Raw genomic sequence first — 18,853 nt, 5'->3', positions numbered from 1 at the left:
TCTGTATGACAGTCTCTAGGTCCAGCCATGTCTCTACAAATGTCCCAATTTCGTTCCTCTTTACAGCTGAGTAATATTCCATTGTATATATGTACCACATCTTCTTTATCCATTCATCTGTTGATGGACATTTAGGTTGCTTCCATGTCCTGGCTATTGTAAATAGTGCCGCAATGAACACTGGAGTGCATGTGTCTTTTTGAATTATGGTTTTCTCTGGGTATATGCCCAGTAGTGGGATTGCTGGGTCATATGGTAGTTCTATTTTCAGTTTTTCAAGGAAACTCCATACTGTTCTCTATAGTGGCTGCATCTGGATATTTATATTTATATTCCCACCAACAGTGCAAGAGAGTTCCCTTTTCTCCACACCCTCTCCAGTATTTACTGTTTGTAGATTTTCTGATGATGCCCATTCTAACCAGTGTGAGGTGATATCTCTAGGGTTTTCTTCAAGGATGAAGAAAAACAGCCACTACCAATTCCAATTTACTTTCTACCATCTCTAAGACTTGTGGTTAATGTACAGATGGCTCTCTGAACCTGCAGGTTTCCCATCCTTGGATAGGGAAGGCTGACTGTACTGTGCCATCTTATGTAAGTGACTTGAGCATCTGTGGATTTTGGTATTTTCAGGGGCTCCTGGAATTAATCCCCCACCAATACTTGGGGACGACTGTAGTTTCCCTTCCCACTCTTTTCTTAAATTCTCCAAAGTTCCTTAAAGAGTGTGATCTCCTGGAGAAAGAGGAGTAGCATGAAAAAAATGAGGGCATTCTAAGATGGGTATTATTACCCCCACTTTACAGACATGGAAACTGAGGCCTAGGAAAGTTACGTATTTCGCCAGAACCACGATCAGCATCGGAACTCTGACTCCTAAGCATGTTCTCGGTACCTGCTGCCAGAGGTAATATAAACAGATACGTTAGAAGAGAGCGTTAGAAAAGCTATAGCAGTACTTTAGGAATAGAATGGGTCCCTAAGATTACATCCTCAGGAAGACTTCAGAGTCCGAGTTTTAAATAACGTTGACATGTTCATCACGCAGACTTTCCCAAGAGAAAATTCAAATTTTGGTGCGGGGCGCAAAAATAAAGCACAGGAGTAACTGGTTCCGCGTCCAGACGCTTTGAAGGAAAGTCTGAGCAAAGGCTGGCTCCAGTTTTATCTTTTATTGATCGTAATCTGCAAAGAAGCAGGCTGATTTATCTAAACGCTAGGCCTCAGGAAGCTGGGTGGCCCCGCGCCAGCCAGGGAGGGGGTGGAGGGTAGCTGAGTCCCAACCAGGAGGCTAGAGCCGGGGGGAGCAGGCTCATTCTAGGGGCTGCAGCCCCCCAGTTGAGGCGAGGGGCTGGCCGCGATGCGGCCCAGCACGGTCTAAGTGTCTGGCAGCCACTGGCCAAGGGCAGCGGGAGTGGTGGGGCTGGGACTCCAGCTGCACCTGACCTGCCAACCCGCTGTCCTTCCGCCCCGCCTCACACGTGCCCCACTCTCGCTCTCTCGTTGGCTGTTTCAGCCCCTCTATCCCGGCCTAAGAAGGCTGCAACATGCCCGCCCCTCTGATTGGGCCAGGAGCTTCCATGGCTCACTCTGATTGGTCGATGGAGCTCACTCCCTTTTGCCCTCGGCCCCCTATGGAGGGAGACTGGGTCATACCATAAAGAGAGGAGGGGAAAATGTGTACAGTTCAAGGCTTCTCTTTTGGGCTATTTTGCCCTATGTCACATAACGCCCTTTCTCATGCCCTCAGAAGAGGGTCATTTTATTAGCAGAAGGTAAATATGGAGGTGTTTCGGTTGAGCCTGACTTGGAGGACGGCCGGAGTGACAGGTTCCCCCCTCAAGCCGAGGTGGTGCGCTCCGGGCGGGGCCCCGCTGTTGGGCCGCTCCAGGGGAGAGCGGTCCAGCGAACAGCCTTGCCGCGAGCTCGAGATGCTGCTGCCGCCGCCCGCGCTGCGCCGCACCCTGCTGGCCCGCCCGTGGAGGGCGGCCGGGTGAGTGAGCACCGGGCCTGGGGAGGCCCCGAGCGGCGCCTGCTGGCCCGGGGTCCCGGGAGTCGCCGGGCGCTCCCCCGCCCCCGAGCCGGACTCCCTCCCTGCCGGACACCCGCCGGGTTTCCCAGGGGCTCCCCTCCGCCGGGGGTCACTTCCTCTGATGCCGCCCGACCCCCATGCCGGCCTTGCTCGCACTGCTGTCCTCCCCGTCTCCCAAAGGTCTTCTTGCAGCTAGGGAGACCCCCTTCCCGAATCCTGCGGCGGGGTTGGGGTGCTTCGGTGACCTCTTGGCTCCCACGCTTAGAAAGTAGCCTCTTAATTACTCGTCTTTCTCCTGATACTGGAGCTTCAAAATGTGTCCACCGCCGGAGAGCAGTGGCTCCCTCTCAGGGCACGTCTGTTTTTAGCACCCCGCTTCTCGCCTCCCTACCCTCGGTCTCACATTCAGGACCCTCCCTAGGTCTTCCCTCTCTTCTGTCTACCGGCATTTCTGTCTCTCTTCTCCTTCCCGTTTTTTCAAGTTAAGTGTTGGGCAGAAAAAAAAGGACTCCTTTCTTCTGATAGGTGGAATAATAATACTTATGGAGTGCGTAGAACGTGCCGAACCTGTGTTACGCACTTAGGCTATGAGCCTTATTGTGATGAGTAATAAATAAGTTACTACATGTAAAGTGCATTGAGCAGTGCCCGGCTCGTAGGCAGTGCCCAGTTCCTATTAATCATGGCCGTCACTATCACTCGTATGTAAACTTCTCCTGCGGGTAGCTGTTATCCCAAATTACAGAAGAAGAAACCAAGATGTAGTTTCAGGGTGGAGCTGCCCTGCAAACCCAGACTTGCAAACCCGCACACTGTGGAGTTGGGTTCCTGGACCCTCGGCCACGCAGTGACAAATGTCCTCAGAGCCCCTTTCTGCCTCTGAGCTTGGTGGAGGAGGTAGGTAGGACACAGATCCAGCCCCAGAGGGGCTCACAGTCTGGTGAGGCTGCATCCCGTGTTTCTGTCCACCTCCCTTTGAGAGCTGGGCAGCTGCTACCCCCAGGAGTTCTGTTTGCCTGACCTCTAGGACTCACCAGTTATGTCTTCCCTGCTGTGCTATGCCCTTTCTGAGTTAATCAGTGTCCCAAGGGATGGTGCAGGGGTGCCCTGGGCAGGGAGGAGTCTCAGCGCTGCTGTGTATTCTGTGGGAGGGTGGGGGTGGGACACGGACAAGAAGGGCTCTTTTTCCAAACTGAGGTTGGGGGCCACACTCAGGACATCCGCAGCATGGTCCCATTTGCAGCCTTCTCCCAGCACTCTGAGACCACCCCTCTCAGACTGTAGATGGAAGCCACGTAGATTCACCTGTTTACTGAGGACCTACTTTGTGCACATGCTGTGCTAAACACTGTGGGGGGTGGGGGTGGGGGGCGAGGTACTCAGGGGATTTACACGTGGATGGGAGCCTTCCAAGAGTTTTCAGTTAAATGCGGAAGAAAGCCTTAAACGTAAAAGCAAACAAACAAACCTTCTAATACCTGGTAGAAAGAAATCCTTATGTTACTGAGTCCAAGCATCCAAGCTCGCTCTGCTCACCACATAACAGGCCAGTTAATCGGAGACGAGGTGTTGAGGCAGGAATATGACTTTACTGGAAAGCTGGCAGACTGAGAAGATGGCAGACTAGTGTCTGAAAAAACCATCTTATCGGGGTCTGGATGCCAGGTTTCTTTTGTAGAATCAGAGAGGGAGAGGCGGTGAGGAAGTAAAGTAAGAAAGCAGAATAGAGAGGGAGAGTGCAGGGGTTGTAAAATAAAAAGGGCCATCAGTCTTGCAAAACATCTCTGGGAATGGCCAGTGTAGGGGAGGGGATTTAACTTCTTTTCTGCAGCCATTCACAGGTGGGCAGGGTTCTCTGAGGCAGGCCGTTATGTATAATTATAATAACAAAAGCAAGGAAAAGCAAAGGTTAAACAGATCCAACATGGAGTCCTATTTAGCTCTTCCCAGTTACACCTATTCTGGAAAAAAAAAAAAAAAAAAGCTCATAACGGCAATAGTTATCAAGCAATCAAGTACCATAGGCTTGATTGTGCAGATAAGCCCTGCTATTACCATTTTACAGATGGGAAACTTATCTTCCTGGTAAGGCAAATGTGAGACTAAAATCGCAGTCTGACTCCAGGCTCACGCTCTTAATTACAAAGCCTCCTGAGTGGAGGAAAAAGCATTTTGCAATCAGAGAGAAAGCGTTTTGCAACCAGATCTGCAGGTTCAGGTTACCTCTTAGGATTCAGCAGCTGGCCCGCTGCCCCAGACAGGGTTTCCCAACCTCGGCAGTATTAACATTTGAGTCTGGTAATCCTTTGTGGTGGGGGCTGCCTGTGCATCGTAGAATGTTTAACAGCATCCCTGACCTTTGCCCACTAGATGCCATAGCATCCCCCAGTCGTGACAACCAAATACTGTCTCCAGACATTTGCCAGATGTCACCTGGGGGGCAAAATCACTCCTAGTTGAGAGCCCCGGTCTAGGAGAACAGTTTTGGTGTGTGGTCACTTGTTCATTTATTCGACAGGTATTTAGAACACACCTGTGGCATGCCATGTCTGCATCTGTGGAGAAACAGCTTTAGGATGATTTTAGTGATGTCTCTCAGTGTCAGATACATGAACCTCTAGGGCTGAGAAAAACCATCTCTTGGGGCACTGGGACGGGTGATGTTCTGTAGTGTTTCCCTTTTTGCCTGGAGTGCCAGGAATCTCAACCAATTTTTAAACATACTCTTGATTGTGCATTTTTTAAATGTAATTAGTAGGTGTCCATTGTACAAGGTACAGATAAAGCAAAAACAGAAATCATCTGACAGCTCACCACACAGAGGTAACCACTGCTGTCACTTTGATTACTAGCCTTTTGATGTTCCAGGAATATATATGCTTTAGAAAAGCAATGCAAAAATGGGCTCCTCTGCAAATAATTTTTTGTGGCTTGCTTTCTCAGCTGAGACTTATCTACCTTATTACATGTCCCCAGGGTCTAGAACTGTGACTGGTACCTGGTAAGCCCTCAGCAAACATTTGGTGAATGAAAGAATGATCACGTGATTCCTCCTTGTCAACACAGATTTATCACAACCGGACTGGGAGCCAATCACGACAAACGGCTGGCCTTTATGGATGGCCCAGGGATGGTCCCTAAGGGCTACCATTTACCTTTCATGAGGACATTGTTACTTAGCTCCTCAGCAACCTATGATGGAGGTATTACTATCCCCACTTCACAGATTAAACAACTGAGGCCTGTGGAAGTTAAGAAAACTTGTCCAAGGCCTTAAGGTGGTAAACACCAGACCTCCCAATTGATTGCCTTTCTGTCTTTTTTGGCCCTGACCTGCCCTTTTCGCTGTTTCATTAACATTGTCATGGGTGTCCTCTGCAAATTCTTTTTGGAAAGAGCCAACATACACATTTATATATAAATTTAATAAATAAAAGAACTAATCTGGGCACATAGGAAGCGTACAATAAATGTTAATTTTTGTCCCTTATATACTCTTGTATCAGACTTCGCTGGGTGCTGGGGTCCAGAGGCGACTCCAATTCAGGCCCCCAATGTCAGAGGGCTTGCGAGCTGGAATTCCCCTGCAGGTATCCTGGTATCTTTGGACTCCTCTCAGCCCACCTGCCTAATTTTCCCAATTTCAAAACCACCCAGCACTTGTCCCAGCCTGCCTGCCCCTGGGATGGACACAGGCTGTGCTGGGTGGGGCCCGGTTACCTCCCACCATTCCCTGGACATACTCTGCCCTTTCACTCCTCCAAGCAGTGGCCAGGGCGGTGCCTCTTGCCTGGAATGTCCTCCCCCAGTGAACCCACGCTCACTCAGCACTTCGTGGCCTTGCCAAGGTAGCTCTCTTTTGACCCTTCAGCGCCCTGTCTGGAAAATGGGAATCATCCTTATTAACAGCCATGTAGCACAGGGACTAGAGATGGTGTCACACGTGGCTTGCTGGGGACCTGGGACCCAGTGTGTGTGCTCTGTGAATATACTGAGTAAAAGTATCAGTGGAACCTACAATGACCATAATACTTGCTTCTGAAGTCGTCAGAATCCCCACTCAGGCAGCAGTCGGCACCTGCACACACACCCTGGGGTGCTTGGCTCCCGGCGCCCAGCGCCTGGCTCGGCACATAGCAGGTGCTGGACAGTTGTTGGAATGGCCCACGGGACAGCCTGGGGTGGATCCTGGCTCCACCTCTTAGCAGCTGTGTGGCCCTGGGCAGGTTGCTCGACCTCTCTGTGCTGCCTCTTGTTCTCACTTGGGAAAGAAAGCTAACAGTAGCTACCTCGTAGAATTGTCTCAGAGAGTAAACGAGTTCGTACCCGAAAACCACTTTAAAGAGTGGCCAGCACCTAGAAAACTTAATGTGTTGCTTCAGGCATTATTTTTGACCCCCTCCCCCACCAGCGGGCATCATTATGGAGTGAAAGCCCTGAGCTGAGCTGGCAGGGCCGGTGGACAGCCGTGTGACCTTGGGTAAGCCCACTCCCCACCTCGGGGCAGCCTCTTTGCTCAGGTGGGAAGAGAGGAGGTGCCAGCCAGGCGGTGAGGATGAACCTGTCCCGTCAGTTGTCAGCTGGCCAGGGGTCTCTGAGATGCTCCACTGCTTCTGCCAAAGTGTGTCTCCTAAGCGGGGAAACCTGGGTTCAGGTCCTGCAGTGTCACTCCACAATCTGTGACTGCGGAGCCTTAATCTCTGAAGCTCAGCTTCCTCCCGTGTAAAATGAAGGTAATGCTAGTTTGCAGGGTAATCCGTTTGTAGGGTGGATTCAATGAGGTCATCACTTAGCACCGCACCAGGCATATGCCATAAATACTTCAGAAAGGTTCTTTGAAGTTTTCCAGGGCAGCTCATCCTGGGCTTCAGGCCCCTCCCTTCTGGCCCCGCCCTGGGCTCTGTACTTTCTCTCAGCTCACCTCCATCACCAGTGCCTTATCTCAGTGATTAGGAGGATTGGTCTTATCAGGGCCCAGATAACAGCCGAAAAGCCCGGAAGCTGAATGAAACAAAGGCAATTTCCTTTCTAGTCCTGGCCTTGGCCTTGGCTGCCCTAACCCCAGCCACAGGGGACCTGCATCCAGCAAAAGAACATTGGCCTGGGAGCCCCTTCCGGGGGCCTGGTGTCTGCTTGTGTGTTGATTGTTTGAAAGGTATTTCTCAGGTGCTTTCTGTAGTGTGAGCAGTGTGGGAGCACAGACAGTCAGAGCTGTGTAATGAGGGCTGTCATCTGTGAGATGATCTACTAGGGGTCCCATCCAGGCTGGGCGAGGCTACCATCCCCTGCAGAGTGGGGTGGGAGACCAGGGTGGCAGGATTGCAGCAGATGAGGTGGGAGGTGGGTAGGGGGTGATGGGAAATGAGTCTGGATGCCTCAGTAAGGATTCTGATTCTTTTTTTTTTACTTTTCGGCTGCACTACACGGCTTGCGGGATCTTAGTTCCCTGACCAGGGATTGAACCTGTGCCCCCTGCAGTGGAAGTGCAGAGTCCTAACCACTGGACCGCCAGGGAAGTCCCAGGATTCTGATTCTTTATTGTAGAAGAAATAAGAAGCCACTAAGTAGTTATGAGCTAAGTGCTTACCCTCTGTCTCTCTGTGTTGATCACGTTTTCTTGTTAAAACCATGAAAACTGGTAGTTGCTACCTTTTGAGCTTCTGCCTGGGTGGGACACAGGGCTAAATTTATTCCAGCAGTTTGGAGAGGAGCTTGGAGTCAGTGGAGCCAGAGTGGCTATTGCAGCTGTCCAGGCAAAAGCCGATGGTGCCTTGGACCAGGGTGGAGGCCAAGGGACTACCTGGGAGCTCAGCCCTCCCTCCCCCGCCCCACTTGCCCTGTTTTCCCCTCTGTACATTTCGGAGCTTGCTATCTCCTGTTGCAGGAGATGTTTTGGTGTTGCCGCCTTTTTAGCTCAGATCCTGGTACGTGCTGAGGGTAGGGAGGGGCATCTGTGGTCTCAGGTCCAGGCAGTGAAGTCCCCAGGTGAGCAGAAGGGGCACCTCAGATTGTTAGGGGAAATTGAGTCAAATTCAGACTCTGCCTTATGCCTCCTTCCTGAAGCGGGAGGGCTGAGAACTGCCCTAAGAAGGTTGGGGTGGGTTCACCTCTGTATCCCAGAGCCAGGCACCTGCCAGGAGTGATGAACACGCAGGTGGGTGAGCCGTTTGACCTCATCTGAACTATCTCTGCAACCTTGCCGTGTGGGGTAGATCTGCTGACTGCATGAATGAGTGAATGGATGAGGAATACAGTTCTGTCTAGAAGGGTCTCGAAGATCCTCGCAGAGGCCCCAAGTCCTGCGAGTGGTTCACTCTGCCTTCCCTGGAGCCAGTGGAAGGGTGCTCGTGTTATCCCAAAGGGCCCATGAGCCAAAAAAAAAATGTTTGTCAGGCATCCCTGGATTATTTTTCGCTCTAGTTGACTCAGGCTAATCTTTGAACTAGTCTCTGTTCCCTAAACTACATTCGGACCGATGGACAGTGGGGCCAGGGCCTGGCAACTTTCCAGGCAGAGAGAAAGCCATGGGGTCATGTGATCCTGAGGTCACAGTGGACCTCTGCCCTGGAGAAGGTAGAGGGAGACGTGCAGGATTTCTGATGTTGTTTGGGAGGGAACAGGGAGAGGAGGGCTGGTAGCTACTACCTTTTGAACTTCTGCCCTGGTGGGACATGCATCTATGTTTATTCCAGTAGTGTTTGCTGAGCCCCTGGGCCAGCCCCCGACCCTGGGGGGTGTTCTGGGAACCAGTTTGCCTTTGAAAGCCCAGCCTGGTGGGGTAAACATCTTGGAAGACATTTACAGTTTCTTAGGAAAACTGGAGAGCAGGAAGGGTGAGGAAAGGCAAGGCTTGTCTTCACAATGACCCTGCGAGGAATATGGTATCACACATTCTTCAGGTGACAGAGGCCTGAGGAGTTTGTAATAATGTGCTGAGGTCCCGCAGCAGGTGTGGGGGTTCGTCTGGGATCTGTCTGCTTCCAGAGCCTATGCTTTTCACACCTGCCAGGACCTGGGGTCCAGAGAGAGCTTGGGCGGTGCACCTCCTGGCTCCCAGCCCAGCACACAGTGGCTCTGTCTTGGCTTGAAGAGGACCAGGTGATATGTGATTCACTGCTTTGTGGTGGTGCGCTGCTACTGAGGCCCAGAGAAAGATGTCTGGAAGCTTCCAAATGGTGGGGGGCGGGGAGGTAGATGCTACCCTCTCCTTTCCTGCTGGGCTGTTGAGACCCATGGCTGCTGGAATTTCCCAGCCTCTGCATTCTTCCTCACCGCAGTAGGTGGAAGGGGTCCACGTGGATTTTCCTTTCCTGAGCACACCTATAGCTTTGCATCATAATCTCTTCAGATCTGCAGAGCAACCCCATGAGCTGGGTGTCCCCACGTTACACCGAGGGAACCAGCTCAAGGTCACACAACTCCCGCCAGAGGCTAAACTAGCCCCACGTTTTCTTTCTCTGTTTGGGGCAGGGTGGGGCCTAAGGAATGCCATGGGCTGGCTTCCTTGGATGTGGTGGGCGTGGCGGGGGAGAAAGGAGAAAGCCCCAGGGGATTCACTTTGCCTTCGGGGATCTTGGGTGACTGGCCCTGCCCACCCCCACCACCTGCCCTTTCTGCTCTTCCTAACTCATGCTCCCTGCTCCGGGCCTTTGCCCTTGCTTGTCCCTCTGCCTGGAATGCTCTTCCCAGCCCTAATCAGACCTCCTCCAGGTCTCCAGCAGAGGGCACCTCCTCCGAGAAGCCCTCCCTGACCACCCCGGCTGAAGTAGCCCCGCCTTCCTCTTCCTTGCTCATGTTTGTGTCCCCTCTGTCACTATTGGGTTCCTTTCTTGTCTGCGTCCCCCACTGGAGGTCAGCTGTGTGCAACCAGAGGCTTTGCTGTCTTGGTCACTGCTGTGTTTCCAGAGACAGAGCAGGTACCCAGTAACCTTGTAGAATCAATGAAGGACCTGCCCTCATGGCCTCTGGTTTTGTGTCCTTCCTCCTGACCTCCCAGGCTGGGTCTTTGAGCCCCCAGACCCCATCTCAGTGAGAGAAAAAAGTGCCCAACACATAGCCAGTCCAGTTGGTTCTCGGGCATAAAACAGCCTTGCAGAACCCCAGCCTCAGACAAGGTCACCGGAGGCCTGATGAAACGGGCAGAACAGGCCTGCTTCAAACTTGTGTCTAAGCACAGAGGTCACTGTGCCACCCCCAAAGTACCAGGCATCCCGCCCCCCCCTTGCCAAATAAGGAACTGCTACTTTTTCACCCACTATAGAACAGCTGCGCTTCCTGGTCCACAGCCAGTCCCAGCTTCCTTAACCCTCCCCAAATCACCCCGCCATAACCCAAATCCTACAGCAGGTTCTTTCTAACACCCTCATCCCGAGAGGCCCTGTGGTCCCCCAGATGTGCGTCTTCCCTCCCTGGGCGACCAGTAACCCGACTCCTCCACCTGCAGGTGTGTTCCTCCTGGGCTCTGTCCGAGGGGCGTTGACACCAGAGGGAGATAGGTCTGGTTTTCTCTGGACTCAAATCCAGGTTTCTTTTGATCTTGATCTGGAACTAGTCTTTTTTCCTTTTAGGACCTAAATTACCTTATTTCTATCATGGGGCCACTGGAGAGGCCATTTGGATGCCACGATGATGTTATCAAATCTGATGTGCCCGTGTGCTCTAGGTGGCCTTTGTCCTCATTTACAGATGGGAAAACTGGAGCCTGGAGGGGAAGTCCCACTGCTGGGGTTCCTCCAGCTCTGGAATGACTGACTTTTTTTTTGAAAAATTTAAGGCTGTATTTATATAAGAGCTCTTTTCATTTAAGTATACATTATTTTGTTTACCATTTTCACCAATATTCAGACAACAGAATACTGTGTGGCTTATTTGGAATCCCTTGTGAACAATAATTCTTCATTAATAAAGATTGTTTTTACATTGAAATATGGTTGATTTATAATGTGTTAATTTCTGCTGTACAGCAAAGTGATTCAGTTATACATATATATACGTTCTTTTTTTTAGTACTGTTTTCCATTATGGTTTGTCATAGGATGTTGAATATAGTTCTCTGTGCTATACAGGAGGATCTTGTTGTTTATCCATTCTCTATATAATAGCTTACACCTGCTAACCCCAACCTCCCACTCCATCCCTCCTCCAGCCCTCTCCTCCTTGGCAACCACAAGTCTGTTCTCTGTGTCATGAGTGGAATGACTGACTCTTACCCACCTGTCCTCCCACCTCGGAGTCCCTCAGACACATTAGGGGTGGTGGCCACTGGTGGGCACTAATCAGTGAGGTCATACAGGTTCAGACTGAATAGGGTGTCCAGGACAAGGAGTTCTTGGAGCTCACTACCCAGGAATCACACCCCGAACCCCCACAGCAGCCCTGCCTGTGGCTGTAAACCGAGCTCAGGGCACTCCTCCAAGTTCACGGCCCACCTCTTGGATGTTCTTGCCCACCCGGAGCTCAGCTTTTTGTGCCAAGGGAGTCTCAGCTGGTTCACATTCCAATGAGACCGAGCTCTGGAATGTGCTGCCTTTTCTGCTTAGAGAAAGAAGTAACTCGGGTCTGTTTGGGAGAAAGTCTGCTTTGTGGGGAAATAAAGGGAGAACAGGCTTTCTCTATGTGCAAAACACTAAGCCATGGTTTTGCACCTATGAATTTAAACTTCAGGCAACCAGGGACTTCCCTGGCGGTCCAGTGGTTAGGACTCCGAGCTTCCACTGCAGGGGACACAGGTTCGATCCCTGGTCGGAGAACTAAGATCCCACATGCCGTGCGGCGTGGCTGAAAGACAAAAACCAAAAAACCAAACCAAATCAAACCAAATCCCAACAACTTCAGGCAACCACGTGAGTCTCAGGCAACCATGATTATTCTCACTTAATACATGGAGAAATAGGCTCAGAGGAGGCAGGTCACATGCCCAGGGACACACAGTGGCAGGACCTGGACTTGAACTTGGGTTTTGGATTCCAAGGCTGGTTCTCATCCCCCCGTTCTATAGTTGCTCTGGATTTCAAGATTCTGGGCCAATCCAGGATCCCTCCGTTGGAGATCGAGGGGCTGGGAATGCTAGCGGCCGCTGCTGACCTCTTCCTCTCTGTTCTCTGCTCTTGCCCCCCAGGCTGTGTTGGAAGCACATCTCCTCCCTGAAGGTGGTCAATGAGCCCATCTTGGCATTCACACAGGGCAGCCCTGAGCGAGAGGCACTGCAGAAGGTAATGAGAGGTGGGGGGCACTCAGTGGTGCAAGGCCTGGAGTGGAGACAGCCTTCAGCAGCCCCCATGATACCTCTCCACACCGACAGCCACCCACCCCCTCCTGCCCCTGCTCCCAGCCCTGGAAGGAAACCTGGAATCTGGGGAGAGCTCTGCATCTAGAGCAAGGGAGGATCTGGGAGCAGAAGGGTGGCAACTGGGGCCTCTTTGGGGCCCCAGGTCAGGGGTCATAAGTCCACAGATATTTTATGCTTAAAAACATTCTCCCGGGAATTCCCTGGTGGTTCAGTGGTTAGGACCCTGTGCTTTCACTGCTGAGGGCGCGGGTTCAATCCCTGGTCGGGGAACTAAGATCCCACAAGCCACATGGCGCGGCCAAAAGAAAGGAAAAAGAATTCTCCCATTAATTGCCAGTGTTTTAAAATTGTGAGATTTCACAGAAATTTCAGATGCAGTTTTTTAAATCTTTTCTCTAGTGGGAAGACCTGGCAACACTGGCCTTACCTTCCTGCAGGAAGGTGACACTGTGGGGGCCTGAGTCCCCCCCCTCCGCCCTCTGCCCTCTCCGCCCCCCGCCCCTGAGAATTACAACATCTCTGACCACAGACCCGGCCTCCTCCTCATATCTGTTCCTGCCTGGGCATCTGTTTTGCAGAGCCTGCATTGGGCTTTTAGGCGGAGAGCAGAAGGGAAGGAAGTGCTTGTCTGACCTCTCGTCCTCTCCCCAGGCCTTGAAGGACCTGAAGGGCCGGACGGAAGCTGTCCCGTGTGTGGTGGGGGACGAGGAGGTGTGGACCTCAGACGTGCGGTATCAGGTGTCGGTAAGTCCAGCGGGCGGGCAGGGCTCAGCCTGTCCCCTGAATCTGGGGTCTGTCTCTTAGGCAGCGCATAAGCAGGTAACGAGGGGTCTCTGCCTCCAAAGGGGATTAGCGTCCACTCTCAGATTTTGAGTTCCTTGCACTGGTATACAACTTCCAAAGGCAATCTTAGGGGACTCTCATAAAAGGTGCCAACATCACACCTGCCGAGAGGAAGTTAGCAACAGCAACTGCCCCAGCTTTGCCATCGCTTTAGAAAAGTTGACCCAGTAACCACCTAGGGAGTTGGAAGCAAGAATAGAATGTCAGAATCGAAGAAGTCCTTCCGTTAACAGATACACACTGCTGTGTATACAATAGATAAGCAACAAGGATTCACTGCCAAACCAGGGAACAATATTCAGTATCTTGTAATAACATGTAATGGAAAATAACCTGAAAAAATATATAACTGGGGGACTTCCCTGATGGTGCAGCGGTTAAGAATCCATCCGCCAATGCAAGGGACACGGATTCGATCCTTGGTCTGGGAAGATCCCATATGCCGCGGAGCATCTAAGCCCGTGAGCCACAACTACTGAGCCCATGAGCTGCAACTACTAAAGCCCGTGCACCTAGAGCCTGTGCTCCACAACAAGAGAAGCCACTGCAATGAGAAGCCTGTGCACTGCAATGAAGATTAGCCCCACTCGCCACAACTAGAGAAAGCCCACACGCAGCACTGAAGACCCAACACAGCCAAAAAAAATATATATATATACATAAAACTGAATCACTTTGCTGTACACTTGAAACTAACACAATATTGTAAATCAACTAAACTTTAAAAAACAAAAAGAATCCTTCCAAAGAAAGACAGTCACCAAAGCCCTGGTCTGTATTTGGGAACCAGTGGTCTAGCTAATGATGAACTCAGTAGAGATAAGCACCCAGGGTGTGGCCAGGTGTCACCTCCTCCTAGAAGCCCTCCTGTTGGAGCCCAGGTGTCCAGCCACAGACATCTGTGAGACCCTGTCCCTTCTGCACAAGTTTCCCCCTCAGTCCCTGCCACTCCCTTTGGAGGCTGGGAGAGTAGGAGTTTAGCTGCCCATTTTACAGATCAGGGGAGAAGCTCAGAGATGTCAGTGACCCGCCTGGGGTGGCGCAGTTAGATACAGAACAGGGATGATGGATCCAGGTTCCCCAGAACCATATCCCCTTGATTTTGATTCAGATGAATTCACTCGCACCCTGGCTGTTTCTAAAGGGGATTTAGAAGCAGTGTGTGAATTAGCATATGGCAGCAAGAGAGTCTTGCTGTGACCCACGTCCACTACTGGGGTGGGTTTTCCATCTGGCGCTCAGGCTGCAAATCAACAGCTCGCAGCTTTGTTTCCAAAACCTAAAGATGGCGCGATCTCATGTACAAATTCAGATGTCTGGCTTCTCTTGAGAGAAGGAAGATGTGGCCACACGAGTGGCCTACCTGTGACCCCCTCCCCACGTGGGGTGACCCTCCAGCGACCCCAGTCCCCACCGCTCCCTAGTGCACCATGCCCAACCCTCTCCACTCATCCCTCTTGCCTCTCAGAGCCCCGGCCAGAGCAGTAGCTGGTCTGCGTGTCCCTTGGGTGTCCTCCTTCAGTCTTTCTCTCGGCAGGGATTTTGCTAGGTATGAGACAGCAATAAAGCAGGCTGCGTTTCCTAACAAGTCCCTGGGAGGCGTCCAGTCTGGCTTGACAGTTAAGAAATGGCACCCACACCTGTGCCTCAGCTGTCAGTCTGTTCAAGGGTGAGTGACATTCTTCGGTGACTGGGGATCTTGACCAGGACTCAGCTGAATGGAGGTCTGCGGTGCCTCCCCACAAGGTAGCCTGAGGGTGAGCGTCTGGGTCTGCTCCAACCCCAGGCAGAGGCCCCACCCCATCCCTTTTTATCCCGCGTTATGGCCGTGACAATTTTAGCCCAGAAATACTTAAAGCAAATACCCACCTTAGCAATGAACAAAAGCAAAATGTGTGTGCGTGTGTGTGTGTGTGTATATATACATATATGTGTTTTGATTTATGGATATACATGGAGTTTCCAGCTTTGTGCAATGCAACTGGTTGTAAAATAAATGCCACAGTATGTAAATGAAGTGGTTTACTCTATGGCATTATTAGCTAGAAACCTTTATTTATTTATTTATTGGCTGCATTGGATCTTCATTGCCTCACGCGGGTTTTCTCTGGTTGCAGCGAGCAGGAGCTATTCTTCGTTGCGGTGTGCAGGCTTCTCATTGTTGTGGCTTCTCTTGCCTTTTTTTTTTTTTTTTTTGGTGGCACACGGGCTTAGTTGCTCCTTGGCATGTGGAATCTTCCCAGGGCAGGGCTCGAACCCGTGTCCCCTGCATTGGCAGGCGGATTCTTTACCACTGCGCCATCTAGGAAGTCCTTCTCTTGTTTTTTTGGAGCACGGGCCCTAGGCATGTGGGCTTCAGTAGTTGTGCCTCATGGGCTCTAGAGCTCAGGCCCAGTAGTTGTAGCGCACGGGCTTAGTTGCTCCATGACATGTGGGATCTTCCTGGAGCAGGGATCGAACCCGTGTCCCCTGCATTGGCAGGTGGATTCTTAACCACTGCACCACAGGGAAGTTCCTAGAAAACTTTTTAAAGTTGGAAGACAGTTTCCAAAAGGATGACTTTAGCTCTTTCTAAGGGGTTACTTGTAAATCATGATAATAAAACCCATCCATCCATTCATCCAAGCCTCCTTGGCCCCAGACCCAGGGCCGGGCGCTGGGACACAGCGGTGAATACGGCAGATGTCTCCGCCCTCACAGTGCTGGCCTGGGGGGGGTGAGATTGGTGTACCTGTCAGCAAAGAAACCAACAGGAGAATTCCAGATGCGAGAGGGGCTGTGGAAGGTGCAGGTGATGGGCTGGAGGTGGGAAGGCCACGTAAGGTGAGGTAGTCCACAGGCCTCTCTAAGGAGGTGACGTCTGAGTTGAACCCCAGGGATGAGGAGGGCTGGAGACTCACCGCCAGCAGAGGGGTCTGCGGGTGCAGAGTCAGGAGGGGACTGGGTGAGCTGTAGGACAGGGAGGAAGCCAGTGGGGCTGTAGGATTCAGGTGTGGTTCTTGTTGGCTGTGGTTAAGAGCCTATTCTAAAAGCCCAGGGAGCCGGTGGGAGGGGGTTAAGAAAGGTGAGACTTTCGGGAGAAGCCCATTGCTCATTAGAAGAATGCTTTGGGGGTTGTTGTTGTTTGTTTGTTTTTGGTTTGGCTTTTTTTTTTTTTTTTTGGCTGCACCATGCAGCATGTGGAATCTTTTTTTTTTTTTTCTTTTTTTTTATTGAGATATAGTTAACAGCTAGGGAGCTGGGATGGGCAGGTGGGTGGAGGGCCACGATGAGGAGTCCACAGCAGGTGCGTGGCCCAGGAGGCCAGGAAAGGCATTGTGCAGGAAGCTGTGGGAACAGCTCGGAACAACGTGAGGTGGAGAGGCACAGTGGGCATCTTGCAGGGGGGCGGGGGCAGTCTGCCCAAATCGATGAGCTCCTTGCTTGCCCCCACGCGGTGGGCTAGGGCAGCCTTTGAAACCTTGTGGTGCCTCTCCCTGAGGGATGCTGGGCCCAGGGATGGGCACCTGCCCCCAGCTGGGCCAGCTGGGATTACCTGCCCTGGGAACTTGGAACTGGCAACAAGCATCTTTCTTTGTGAGGCTGGGAGCTATAGGGAGGGCATTGAACACCTCCCCACAGAGGACGAGAGGAACTTAAGGAAGCGGGTTTGTTGAAAGATGCAGGCTGCTAGCTCTCAGAGGAGCAGAGGTGAAGGAGAAGAAGCTCAGGGATTTCAAACCAGGCCTCTCGAATCTTCCTAAGACCCAGCTGTATCCCATCCTAGGCACCACAAGGAGACCCCAGACTGTAACAGGTCCCTCTTTCTGCTCACTTGCTGGTTATGAATCTTTGACCTCTGTACCTCAGCTTCCTCATCTGTAAAATGGGGTAACAGTCGTGCCACAGAGGGGTGTCGTCAGGGTTCAGTGGATGAATCTGTGTCAAGCACTTCGTGTCTGCACACAGGAAACTGACAGATGCTAGCTCTGACGTAACTGTGACTGTTCCTTAACCAGGGGCTGGCAGCTAGCTCATGCAAAAAAGAGCTGGTTAGGGCTTCCTGGGTGGCGCAGTGGTTGAGAGTCCGCCTGCCAACGCAGGGGACACGGGTTCGATCCCCGCTCCGGGAAGATCCCACATGCCGCAGAGTAACTAAGCCTGTGTGCCACAACTACTGAGCCTGTGCTTTGGAGCCTGTGAGCCACGGCTGTTGAGCCCGTGTGCTGAAACTACTGAAGCCCACGCACCTAGAGCCTGTGCTCCACAACAGGAGAAGCCAGGGCAATGAGGAGCCCACGCACCACAGCGAAGAGTAGCCCCCACTCACCACAACTAAAAGGAAAGCCTGCACACAGCAAAAAAGACCCAACGCAGTCAATAAAATAAATAAATAAATTTATAAAAAAAAAAAAAAAAAAAAAAAAAAGAGCTGGTTAAAAAGAAGCACGAGGCAGACCTGTTTTAAAGCATTGGAAGTTGTTCACTGCCTTGTCAAGAGACTTTCTGCTGACCTGCCCTGGTTCTCACGCAGGTGCTGTGCGGGGTTTTGTGATATCCCTGAGTCCTGTCCACAGGCAAGAAAGATCCTGGGGGGTCCACGCAGCATCTTCTGTTATTACCGATGGATTCTCCGCAGGGGGGTTTACAGGCTAATGGTGGGCTCGGGTGGGACACTGGGCTCCAAGCCCCGTGATGACATTGGCCTAAGAAACCCACCTCTTTGGAGTTTATGAAGCCGAGAACTGGCGTGCACTGTGGAGGGACCAGGAAACTCACAGGTCTCTAAGTTGGGGGAGCGAAGGGCTGGCCCTTTTGCAAATGGGTTGAGCACACATCTGTCCAGATGGAGCTCTGAGCAGCGTGTGCGGGGTTAAGGGGAGGGGCCCAGGGCACCGACTGAGGGTTCCGAGGATGGCCTGGGGCAGGGGTCGCTCGCAAAGGTGTCCTGGGTCCCAGTGGCTAGATCAGCGGCCAGAGGGCCCACACCTGGAGCGTCAGAGCACAGCCTGGGGTCTGCAGGCTCGGCAGGTCTGTACAGGTGTGTGCTAGGTGCCAGCCCAGAGCATCTCCCACGGCCTCGATCCCTGGGTCTCTGTAACCGCCCAGAGCCCGCCCTCACCTGCAGCTCCGCTGGTCTCCATGGCCACTGCTGCACCTGAGTTTTTTCCAGTCGCTGGGATTTTGATAAGCCCCTGGGTGGGCGTTTCCGGTTTTCATTTCTCACATCGCCTCACGGACCTGGCCACATGTCATCCTTAGAGCCCCGGCATTTGCTGGGATGTATTGCTGACTTGAGGTGTCCACAGCCCACTGGGATTGGATGTGCTGAATTGAACGGCCCGGGAACCGGCTGCCTTTTTGGCCCCTAAGGGTCGCAGGCCAGTCTCAGGTATGGACCGGATACAGGTGACTGTGCCAGGGGTTCAAATGAAGGTGAAAGGGCCACTTTGCATTCAAACCAGACCAGCGCTGCTGAGTAGACCTTTCTGCGACGACGGCGGAAACGTTCTGAGTGTGCTCTGTCCTCTTTGGCAGCCACCAGCCCCACGTGGTTGTTGAGCACATGCAAGGTGGCTTGTGCCACGTGAGTTGAAGTTCCAGTAGGCGTGTGTGACTAGTGGCTACCTTAGACAGGAAAGCCCCACGGTGCATTGGAAGACTTATAGGTGGTAAAAGTGCTGATAATTATGGCATAAAGTATAGGT

At 52.0% G+C, this 18,853-nt stretch overlaps 1 protein-coding gene across 1 annotated transcript in view; it reads left to right on the top strand.

Moving 5' to 3' along the window:
- The first annotated feature begins 1,876 nt into the window (after positions 1-1,876).
- Positions 1,877-18,853, top strand: part of ALDH4A1 (aldehyde dehydrogenase 4 family member A1) — a 34,043-nt gene continuing 17,066 nt past the window's right edge. Inside the window, exons 1-3 of the mRNA XM_057697946.1 lie at positions 1,877-1,996; positions 12,153-12,246; positions 12,975-13,067. Of these exons, the coding sequence (XP_057553929.1) occupies positions 1,935-1,996; positions 12,153-12,246; positions 12,975-13,067 (249 nt within the window). The 5' untranslated portion in view covers positions 1,877-1,934. The remainder of the gene's footprint in view (positions 1,997-12,152; positions 12,247-12,974; positions 13,068-18,853) is intronic.

The sequence above is a fragment of the Hippopotamus amphibius genome, chromosome 1 (assembly GCF_030028045.1).
Source record: "Hippopotamus amphibius kiboko isolate mHipAmp2 chromosome 1, mHipAmp2.hap2, whole genome shotgun sequence".
NCBI classification, from domain to species: domain Eukaryota; kingdom Metazoa; phylum Chordata; class Mammalia; order Artiodactyla; family Hippopotamidae; genus Hippopotamus; species Hippopotamus amphibius.
This window is presented reverse-complemented; position numbering and strand designations above follow the sequence as displayed.